The following is a 12495-nucleotide window of genomic DNA, read 5'->3' on the forward strand; positions in this document are numbered from 1 at the left end:
ACGAGTGTAAAATGTAATTTTTAAAATGCAGATTTTTTAGGTAAAAAACCTGCTAAAAGTGTAAGACATGGAATTATTTACAAGTTTATAGTGTAATTTAATTAATTTGAAGTGAAAAATGTGAATAAAGTGTGTTTAATGTGGTGAAATAGCGTCTTGAAATGCACGAATTTTGCGAATTTTTGAACTTTAAGGTCGAATATCTCCTAAACTAAGCAGGAGGACTTCCTCTTTCCAACGGTACCTTCAGATCGCGGCACCAAAGAAATCGGAATTGTGCCGTAATACCATTTTACAACACAAGTCGCGTTGGTGTGGCAATATTATGCATTAAATACTAATAAAATAAACTGCATATATAATTCCTTAAAAATATCATATACGAATAAGGGCGAAAACGAATAAGAATTCAAGGAATTGTACTTCATTTACTACTCCGTCTGCGAAATTTATAGAATTATAGCTATGCTATTGCTACCGCTCTCTGTGCTCTGCTTCGAGTTTTGTCAGGTGAAAAACTGCAGCAGTAGCAATTGCCAAAAATGAAATGCTGTGCTCTCCGTAGATGAAGCAGTAGCAAAAAATTGAGAGCGATATGAGAGCAGAGCTAATTAAATTTTTCATGTGCTAAAACTTTCGCATGTGTTTGTTGTTTTACTGTTTTTGGTTTTTCCTGTCATATTTATTGTTTCTGAATAAAATATTATTAAATTTTTTGTTTTGATTCACTTTATTATGGTCTTTATACATATTTAAATTATAAATTTACACATGGATATTCATACAAGGTGTGTTCCAAAGAAAACAGGACTTTTTGAATGTAGTACCCCCCCCTTTGGCGCCATCTATATGACGACCGATTCGTTAGAATCTGCTATCTTTATCGATTGTCCAGTGAGAATTTCATGACATTTCATTGATTGGAAGTGAAGTTATTGCGTTTTAAGTGTCAGCATGTTTGTGTTATCGGTGCGAAAATGAGGTTTGTTCGAGAACCAACATTAAATTTTGTTTTAAAATTGGTAAAACGTTTCAATTGATGAAACAAGTTTATAGCGATTGCCTATCCCGTAGCAGAGTGCACGAGTGGTTTTGACGTTTTCAAAGTGGTCGTGCGGCCATAAAGGACCATCAACATGTGGGCCAATCAAAATGTGTGATCAACGGGAATTCCATCGAAACTGTGGGTGAATTCATTAAAAATCATCATTGAAATTCATGGAAATGGAATTGAACATCTGCAAAATATCGATTTGTCACATTTTATCTGGACATTCGTGCTTACGGAAGGTTTGTGCACGGTTTGTTCCGCACAAATTGACTGACGATCAAAAATTGCTCATAATCCAACATTCGGAGGACGATTATTTGACAAATTTTAACCATTAACCGGTGATCACTCCCCGTATTCACCTGATAAGGCACCGTGCGACTTTTTCCTTTTCCGATAAATGCATTTGTCTATGAAAGGAAAGCGTTATGCAGACGCATTTTGAATAAAAAATGATTTTGCCGAAAAAACCATTTGTTCTGTTTTTTTAAGTCCTTTGCGCGTTGGCCACGGCGAATATCTCATTCGACGACATTGACATAGTTCAGCGAAATAAAATGCAGCGACTACGCTGGCTAGGTCATGTCGTTCGAATAGACGAAAACAATCCACCTCTGAAAGTATTCGACACAGTATACTCCGGGGTAAACAGAGGAAGAAAAAGCCTTCCACTCCGTTGGAAAGACCAGATGGAGAAGGAACTGGCTTGATTTGGAATCTCTAATTGCGCCACATTACGAAAGGAATTCAGCTATGACCGCGTTAGCGGAAGAAGACAAATATTTCATAAACTAAGCTTGTACTTTATAAAATTTCTTTTTTCGAAGATCAAATTTTGACTACTTTTATAAAAGTTTGACCGATGCAATAGTATATCGAGTTTAAAATTTAAAGAGTAACTAAAAAATAACTTTTCAAATCATGACTCAATTTACCTAAATAAAATGGTTTGGTCCAATACTAAATAATATAATAAGCTATAAAATAAGTACTGATTGTAATAGGTATATATGTTTACTTAATTTCAGTATGGCATATGGAACTGAATATGGGCTTGTTGTTATTGACATTGTACAAAAAATTTGTTTGTTGAGTGTGGCGTGCCCTGACCTGTATGGCGCTAATGATCCTTACTCCAGAAATCCTAAAAGTCCAAAGAAAATTGAAAGTAAGGAAGAGCAAAGCCGGTCGCCTAGTTCAGATCAGGTAAGTGATATCCGTATCTCTAACTGATCATAAATTACAAAGTTATATTCTGTTTCCTAGTATAATAGTATAATTTTAATCTTTTTTTCACATAACATTGCTTATTAACGCGCAGTTAACGTATTTGTAGTTTAACATTATATGTTTTTTTGGTATTATTTGTTCGCAAACGATATTTTTATGGAAGAGTGTTGTAACCCTGATACATTTTTGAATTTTAGATTGTTTAGTGAATGTGAGAACGTATAAATCATAATTTCAGTCATTCAATATTTGGTCGCATGCACACAGAGAATCGTAGAGTATTTACGCATAGCATTAATGTTATGAGTATAGGTAGGATATTTATATCAGCATTCACAATGGTGACGACTACTTGGCGTAATTATTCAAGTGAAATGATTTAATTTTTATTTAATAATAAAAAAAAAAATACATTTACAATTTAACACAATAGGCGTAATTGATACACAGATTAAAAAAAAAATGTTATATATTTTATTTGCTTGCTGGACACTAATTTGTGAAATCTGAAGGTATAAGCAGAAACAATCCGAATAGCTAAGATTAAATAAAATATTAAAATTTGTGAATATCGAGTTGAGTTTTTTATTCGTGTTTGATTTGTTGTGAAACAACTTTTTTGCAGATATGTAGATACATCAATGAAATCGGTTTAAATTCAGAACTATAAAAAAAACAAAAAATATGCTTTCGTTTGTAACGAATCTTGTTTTACGAAAGAGGGAGGCAGGAAATAGGGAGAAGGAGAAATAAAACATGTACAGTTAAATCGTCTAAACACTTTACATTTTTTATATTATGCAGGTGCCATTACATTGAAGAAGCCAAGATTGGCAAATTTTTATTTGGTCTCATCGCACCAATGCTGCAAGCCTATTGCCTATTATTGATACTCTGTTGCTGATGCTAAGCTGATAGTCTGCTGCAATATTGCAGCTTTTATTTCATGCAGAAAAAGAAAGATATTTATTATATTTGTTTTGCTAGTGATGAGTAACAGAGTAACAACAATTTACCGCTAGAAGGTATGACGAGGGCAGTGTTGCTAGAGTAGAAATTGATGTTTTTAAAGAAATCCAACATTATGCTTTGGGGCAAAAGTCAAGAGGGTATGTTATGTTCACAATTATTAACACTTTGTGTTGAATTACAACACAAAATGTTAAATAATTGAGATGCTTTAGAAAAAAAAAAATACATACATACACTACAATCTACTTTAATGGGTAGGTGTGAAGGAAACAAAAAAATGGCAATAATTTCTTTATTTAATTCCATTTATGTTTTAAATGGATTCAAACTGAAGCACTCTATAAACTCTCATTGAGTATAAATATAATATAAGTAACTGGGGTCCAACATGCTTGGCTAACTCCTTTGTTAACCACCGCCACAAAATCGCTACTACAATTTTGAAATAACAAACTCTTACTAAATACTTTACATAAGCGCTTCAAGTGACGAATGTAATTTAAGCTTAAGGTAACTTCTTCATTTGCATGTAAACATAGCGTTGTAGTTTCGAGAAATGGAAATAATCAAACTCTCTAATAGCATGTTACAGAGTATAATTATTTTGTTCACCTAAAACTAATCTAGACAGAGTTCCAAAGTAAACAGGACCTTTTGAATCTACCGGCAGCGGACGAGCCGAGACCTAAAAATTCGCGCATAGAGAAGTCAAAAGTGAAGACAATGCTGATTGTTTTTATGATTCCAAGGGTTTAGCCCACAAAGAATTTGTTCCACCCGGCCAAAACGTTAATGCGGTATTCTACCTTGGAGTTTTGAAGTGTTTGGTGCGCTGTATTCGACGTGTTCGGCCCGAATATCGCGAAGATTCAAGTTGGCGTATGTTGCACGATAATGCGCCGTCTCATCGATCGATGTTTGTGACCGATTATTTGACCAAAAATCACATTTTAACCATTAACCACAAAGCGTATTCACGTGATATGACGCCGTGCGACTACTTTATTTTCGGAAAAATGCATTTGCCCATAAAGGGAAAGCGTAATGCAGACGTAGAGGCCATTCAAAACTCTTGCACTGGCGTACTAACGGCCATACCGGCCAACGAACTAAAATACTCGTTCGACATGCTTTTGGACCTTGCAAAAAGCTGTATTAAAGCTGAAGGAAACTATTTTGAATAAAATAAATTGACTTTACCGAAAAAAACCATTTGTTCTGTTTTTTTTCTAAAGTCCTGTTTACTTTGGAAAGCACCTTCTATATATTTAAATGATCAACTTTGAAGATATCTTGATTACTAACTTGGTACACATATGCCTTGGCATCATAAGACGCTTGGTTTTATAGATGGGCGTAATCGGATCACTGCCACGCCCATTAATCGCGAACCTCTATTTTGTCATAACTTAGCCTTGAATTAAGATATGAAACTGTAATTAGGAAAAAATAATCCCATTAACGATGGTAATTTTTGGTTAGAAAATATTTAAAAAATGGGTGTGGCCCGCCCCTGAATAGGTTTGATGTATATATCCTAAATCTAAAAGGCTTTATAGGAGCAGGTGTAAAATTTGGATGAAAACCAGTATCTCGGGAACTACTCGACCGATTTCAACCAAATTCGGTAGTCAAGAGTACCCTGATATTCCTACATTACCGTGTGAATAGCAAAATTGGACTACAACCACGTGTACACAATTTATTCCCCACTATTCTTTGACTTTCAAGTATACAAATCAAGACTCAATCAGTCCGGATAAAAATTTGCACCAATAGTGCCTTCGAAGGCTATAGAAAGTCTCAGAAACCGAATATGTGGACCCCAGTTCCCATTGTGAACTTTTTAGCAAAAATGTCGGTTAACCTGTCAGATATACTACTGAAATTGGAAAAGAATTTTCGCGGCTTTGAGCATTGCAAGTTGTAAGAGTTTGAAATGCTCGGTTATAACCGTACTAAGCCCTTCCTGTTTCTCTGTTATTTTCTTAATTCAAAAAAATACTTGATTTGCTTATGCATAGTTGTCGCAATAGGAATAAATAAATCATACGTACGAAATTCAAAGTTTTGTCTCTTTTTTGTAACGTTTTTTTTTTCAAAAAACCCCGTGAAAGAACGTAAGAATAAGACAAAACTGTGATTGACATTGAACCCATGTTGTAAACTGGTGAAAATACTATTCTGAAAGATTTCATACCACAGGAATTCTTGAGGAAATTGCAATCTAAACTGTATGTATGAGCACACATRCATACATAATGGGATATTATAAAATTGTTTGGTTCGGGTCTTTGTAAATATTTTAAATGAGAAATATTATTTTGTATGTGTTCTAAAAATTCTGAAATTTGACCACAAATTTCTTATAGTTTTTGAGTTCCATATAAAGTTATTCATGTTATAGGGCAAGCGACAAAAAAATTTCTCAAACAATAATGATGTCAAATCATCAGTCTTGGTCGGATAAAAATCAGGGTATGTTTTGGTCATGTAGGCATGACTATCGTGAAAGCGGATAAAGTTATTTCAACTTTATAATGATATATTTATTATTATACGAAAATGCTTATGATAAACAAGTCAACCAATAAGTTCGTAGTATAAGTGAGAAACAATTTATCCAAAAGATTAAAGGAATAGTCACCGTTGATGGTGGTTCCTTTTTGGAGATAGCTTCAATTCGTTACTGTTTTTCGTCGACTGCTAGCTCACGCGACAGCCAACCAAACGTTGCGTCACACAAAATGCAATAACAGAAGAATTCAGGTCAGTCAGTACTAAATAAAAATCATGTGGCAAAATACTAGTAACGCCATCTATGTGTGTGTGTTTTGACTGTTGTTAGTAAGGAACAAGAATAAATAAGAATAATGTATATTAAATTGTAAAGAAAATTCATGCTTAAAATTTCTCATTAGGAATATAAACATGTTTATTAAGTATATTTATTTCTTTGTACTTATATTATCATTAGTTGTGTTTCAAATACATTGACAATGAGATTGATATGTGCCCTTTCACATCAGTAGGAATGGTCGATTAAATGGATTTCTGTAAGCGATCGAAATGAAATATTCTCGATAATAAGTATTGTTACTTGCTTTTGTGGTTGTGACAATGATATTATTATGTGAGGTTCTTTCCATTTCTTTGGAATTACGATGTGCAAAGCCGTAAAAAAATACTTCTGTTTGCAAAAAATAGTAAGATTATTTAATTTAAATTTCGCTCGGAATCTGTGCCAAATATAATATCAAAGAAATAATCATTAGTGTTTAGTATACGTTTGTCTTTCTGAAGTACGATTAGTGAAATTATTCAACAAAGAAGTTTCATTAAATTTTGGGCGCCGAAACGTTCAGAATGTTGCACGATTGGTTCCAAAATCACTAAATTTTTTCGAACATCTATGAAGCAATGCCGACTACCGGGATGGAAGTCATGAAACGTTCGACCCGGAAACGGACTATCAATCGGCCGAATATCGAGGCAAAGGTGAGCCGAAGTCGCAAAATCCTCGTCAAAGCAGGTCAAAAATCAAGGTAACTTGATAGTTTTCTTCGATTATCGAGTTCCGAATTCCTTCCGACCGTACAAACTGTCAACAATGACTACTATTTGAAAGTCTTGCGCCGTTTGGCGAAGCTATTCGTAAAATGAAGCCGATATTATGGGACGACAACTCTTGTGGTTTGCACCACGATAATGCACCGTCGCATACTGCTTTGATTCTTCGTGAGTTTCAAACAATATCGTGCCGCATCCACCGTATTTGCCTGATTTAGCTCCGTGTGACTTATGGCTATTTAGCAAACTCAAACCCACTAAACATGAATCGCTCGCGCATTGATCCCGATAATTGATTTGGCAGCTGTTCCGAGAATTGGAAAAAACGGTGGCACAAACGTATTTGGAGGGCTTTGAGGGGGAAGGCATAGATTTTGAAAAATTATTGAAGAATTTTAAAATTATGAACAAAATCTTACTATTTTTTGCTCATAGTAGTATTATATATAATTTGGGGTTCTTATTCATTTTAGAAATAAGAGGAATTTTAAATTGGTTTGGATCTTCAAAATTTTATGTAACTATTTTATTTTTGTTTGGCCCCTATTAAGGGGGTATTCTATTCTAGAAATCAAATTTTGGGCAGTTTTTTGAGTTTTATTAAAAAAAAACCAAAAATATTTTTACTATAAATTTTTTTGTCGTGTTTTTATTGGTATCTTAAGAATACAGAAAAAAAAATTACAAAAAAATATTAAAAAGTAAAATAATTAGAGGGGGGGAGGGGAGAGACAGGTATCCTGGTGACATTGATCCTGACTCTCCTGGTGGTCTGAAAAAAAAAATCAAAAGAAATTCTTAATCAGTAAGGATGCTGTTATAGTCCCTATTTCAGGGAACACGAAAAATGGCGACTGCCTGAAAATAAAAATTATTTTTTACGCTTTTTTTTTGAAATTCCTGAATTTTTTTAAAACATTAAAAACAGAGGATTAAGGATTATATAAAAATAAAGGATTATATAAAGAATGTTCACACAAAATTTCAAGTAAATCGGTTCGATAATGCCGGTACCGTGTGGAAAAAAGTAGTTTCGAGAAAAACGCGTTAAAAAGGTGAGTCTACCTACCTACCCGGCTAGGTACAGCGTCGCTAAAGTAACTGTAGCTCTTAAAATAATTTTAATTTTTAAAAATCCTTTGGAGGATATGTTCTTAAGGATCTAAACTTTAAATATATGAAAAAAATCGATTTTTTAAAAATTCTAGAGGAGAATACCCCCTTAACTATTACGAAAACACAATGCAAGTATTTTTCGTTCATAACTAAGGAATTTATTTTGACGACATACACTTTAAAAACAAAAGTAATTGGTGTTACGGTTGTTGCACCAAGTAATGCAATTCTAAACATTTAAAATTGTATTTATTTTGAAAGCTTGGTGATTTAGATATTGTCTATAAAGAGAACGACTTTAAAAATAGTCCTCACGAATTAGTCAAATATAAAATAAAGTTAGCGGTGCACGCTTTGTACGATGCGAGAGCCTTAAAAGTAGTATTAGGATCAGAAATATTAAATGAGATTAACGAACTATTATAAATACAATATTAAATAGATTTTGAAAAGCAAATATAATATATTTAATAGTGATCTGATAGTTTTAAAAATTATTAAAACTGAGACTTAACTCGAAAAATGAATCCTATAAAGTCACCGCGACTTACAGAAGTTAGTGCATTTCCGGGGAATCACATCACGCATTTTACGAATCACGCTAAATGAAATATTCGTGCACTCTAACTGCTTTATAATTTGTTTGATATACGCCAAATCTTGACGGGGAACGTATTGATATTTTGCACTACAGTTTAAAAAAAATATTTTTTTTTATTCACCGAGCTTTCGTCATATATCAATTGAATGAATCTAGATTTAGGAGGTACATGCTCTACCGACTGTTTTAGACCAATGCTGTTCATTTAATTTATGTACATTGAACTATGACTACACAGAATTTAGTCCATTTTCATTTACATATTTTTAAGTGAATTACTTATTTTTTATTACTTATTTCAAACATTAAGTGAATTTGAAAAGAATTGTAACGCCAAGTAAGTTTAGGTAAGTAGCTTTCTAACCTTTCAAATAATATTGGTGTGCAGTTATTATATAGGTAATAAATTTCCTAAATGATTATTGATGTACTGTGGTCAGATTTCCGTAAATAGTTTTTTCGATCGCTTTATTAAAGTAATCATACAAAAAGCTTTTATTTAGCGATACCATAAAATGATTACGCGTAATTGCCGTAAGCCCCCAAAAAAACGTTAATAAAAAATAAAAAACTTTAAAGCTATAATACCCTTCACAAATAAAAAAGTTTCCATATAAGAACTTGTTGCTTGGACAAAAATCTATGTCAAATTTGTGTAGATATCTTGTCAAAAAAAGAGGTTTTCAATACAAGTGCGGAATTTTGTATGGCTGCTATAACTAGAGTTATCCGATCTGTACAATTTTTCCAGAAACTTTATCGTGGTTTTGGATAGTAATGTATGCCAAATTTCGTGAAGATATCTCATCAAATAAAAAAGTTTTATCTATTTCGAAGATGAATATAAATCTAAATTATTAATTGGTAGTTTTTGAATTATAATAAATTTTATATAAATTACTAATTTAAATATTAAAGTTACTTAAATGGTAATATCTACATTTTCTATTGTAATTTATGGTATGCAGTGAAGGTTAGTTTTCAATGATCATTCACACAATTCTCTTTTTTCGGAAAACTTACCAATAATTCACTTTTAGATTATTCATGAATAAGACTGATTGACTATCTGGAAATATATAATTATGCTTTCTCAGAGTGAGAGAAGAATAGTTTATTAATTGTAGAATATCGATAGGTATGAGTCCATATGGATCCTTGGATTTTTCTCCCATTAGTTTCGATTGAGTCAGAACTAGAAATATTGGTTTTCAAACTTTGCAGTTTTGTTGACTATTAATTTGTTTAATGTTTACTAAATCAAAATCTTTGACTTTTGAGATCTTCTTTGAGTTGCTTTCAGAAAATGTATTTTGTTTTCTCGCCACAATATACCTGTATGGAGCGCAACCTCTTTTCCTTCTTAGGTAGTACTGATATGTAGAAAAGTCAATACTGAAATGTTAATAGTCGTACACGTCACGATTGTTATTTGAGAATTAATGAATTGTTGCGAGCCAAATGAAATAATTTGGAAACTCAAATATTTTTCGGAGACTTTACTGAATAGCAGACTACTTGTATAATCTCCTCTTGATCTTATTGCCTAATTGCAACTGTTTTTATATTCTTGCAACTAATTGCTACAGAATATTTTTTGTTCACCTAAGGGTTGTACATATCACCTAAACTAAGTGAGATAGATATAGGGTTTTACAGTTACGGACAATAAAATAGAATCAAAGGTTTTGCTTTAATTAAATTAATTAAAAATTAAATTTTTCATTTATGTAGTAAGTTATCTGCATAATAACAAAGGCGATAATATGTGCTTTTAAAAAAAGAGGAAAAGATAGCATTGTCGAGTTTCAATATCTAAATCGTTTCATAAATGAAAAATATTGAATTTAAAAAGCGTAATAAGTAGTTGGAGGATGGAGTCATGTGTAGAAGTTTCCGCATGTGAGGCAAGTGCTGTGGTCGCCATTCACTTGGGAGTGGCCAGAAACGATTATTTTACATATGGCTCAAGCAGCTTACGACTTCTGGTCTTTGACTAAGTTGTCTCTTTGTAGCCTAAGAACATCCATTTGATGGCGAGCTAAAGTGAGAAGGCGAAGATTGAAAAAGAAAGAGGCCGAAATGCGTGAGTATGAAGAACTTGATAAGCTGGCCGACAGCGGTAATGCTCGAAAATTCTACGAAAGAATGTGGCGGCTAAGAGAAGGTTTCAAGACCGGAGCAAACTCTTGTAGAACCTCCAAAGGTGATCTAGTCATCTATGCCCAGAGCATACTCAAATTATGGACGGAACACTTCTCCAGCCTGCTGAATGGCTGTGAAAGTGCAAGGCCAGGAGAAGGCGAACCCGATTCCCCAATCGATGACGATGGAGCAGATATCCCATTGCCCGAGCAAGAAGAAGTTCGAATAGCAATTACCCGTCTGAAGAATTACAAACCGGCGGGGGGCGATGGATTGCCGGCCGTCTATTCAAGCATTCAACAGCTTCTTTGTAAAATATGGTCGGCAAAGAATTTAAGTGTGCTCTGCCCAATCCACAAAAAGGGAGTCCCACAATCTGCGCCAACTACCGTGGGATAAGCCTCCTCAACATCACGTATAAGGTTCTATCGAGCGTATTGTGTGAAAGATTAAAGCCCTCCGTCAACAAACTGATTGGACCTTATCAGCAACCGACCAGATATTCACCATGCTCAAAATTTTGGAAAATACCCGTGAAAGGAGAATCGACACACACCACCTCTTAATCGATTTCAAAGCTGCTTTCGACAGTACGAAGAGGAGCTGCCTTTATGCTGCGACTTCTGAATTTGTAAACTAACGTTGAGCATGATCAAAAGCTCCGTCAGGATCGAGAAGGACCTCTCCGAGCCGTTTGATACGAAACGAGATTTCAGACAATGCGACTCTCTATCGTGCGACTTCTTCAACCTACTTCCAGAGAGAAATTAAAATTAGTTGGTGAAATCTTAGTTTGTACGAAAAAACGAAAATTCCTATGTTAAATGAATGGGAACCTAAAAAAAAGTTAAAATCTGGTTGACTGTCTGTCCGTCCGTACAAGATGTAACTTGAGTAAAAATTAAGATATCTCGATGAAACTTGGAACAGAAGTTCCTTAATACAAAAAATTTACGGGTTCGTAGATAGACGTAACCGGACTACTGCCATGCCAACAAATCGCCATCAACCAAAAACATATAAAGTGCCATAACTAAGCACTCAATTAAGATATAAAATGTACATATTACCTAAACCACTTTAGCTACAACAACCAAGTTTGGTGGGGACAAAACTTATAAAAACTTTTACCGACAGTAACATAACAACATAACCCCGGCCACTCCCTATAAATTGGTACTGTTAAAAACTACTAAAAGTGCGACAAATCAATTACTAAATACGCCAGAGACATTAAATTTTACCACCAAGATGATATGAGAGACCTTTATGGGAGTCAGGCTGAAAATTGGACAATGGGCGTGGCACCGCCCACTCTTTGGTAAAATCTCATATCTCGTGACCCGACCAACCGATTTCGACTAAATTTGGTCACACTTTTATATAATATTACTTTGTGAAAATATACGAAATCGGAACACAACCACGTCTACTTCCTTACAGCACAATTTTAAATTCCACTTGAATCGTTCAGTTTTCAGTACACAAATCAAGAAGTAATTAATATAAATTATGATTAAAAACTGTTTAAATCCACTAAAAACTAGGGGCTTGACTAGATACCGAATATATGGACGCCGGAACCTATAGTTAACTTTTGAAGAAAAATCTCGGTCAATGTGAGATATATATAACTGAAATTAAGGAATAATCCTTCTCTTATAATGGTATGTCTGTATCTTAAAAATGGTTGAATCGGACCAAAACTTCTTTAGCCGCCATATATAATACTTAACATTCGAGCTCTCGGGTGACATTGTACCGCTTATATCGGCCAATATGTCAAAAAAAAAAAAAAAAAAAAAAAAAA

General features: G+C 33.8%; 1 protein-coding gene across 1 annotated transcript in view; it reads left to right on the forward strand.

The window, feature by feature from the left end:
- Positions 1 to 12495, forward strand: part of LOC108970112 (syntaxin-binding protein 5) — a gene marked incomplete in the record, with an annotated part of 53474 nt that overhangs the window by 14910 nt on the left and 26069 nt on the right. The window contains 1 exon segment of the mRNA XM_018935262.1: positions 2080 to 2257. Coding sequence (XP_018790807.1) covers positions 2080 to 2257 — 178 coding nt within the window.

The sequence above is a fragment of the Bactrocera latifrons genome, unplaced genomic scaffold (genome assembly GCF_001853355.1).
Source record: "Bactrocera latifrons isolate USDA-ARS-PBARC rearing strain unplaced genomic scaffold, ASM185335v1 scaffold_281, whole genome shotgun sequence".
NCBI classification, from domain to species: Eukaryota; Metazoa; Arthropoda; class Insecta; order Diptera; family Tephritidae; genus Bactrocera; species Bactrocera latifrons.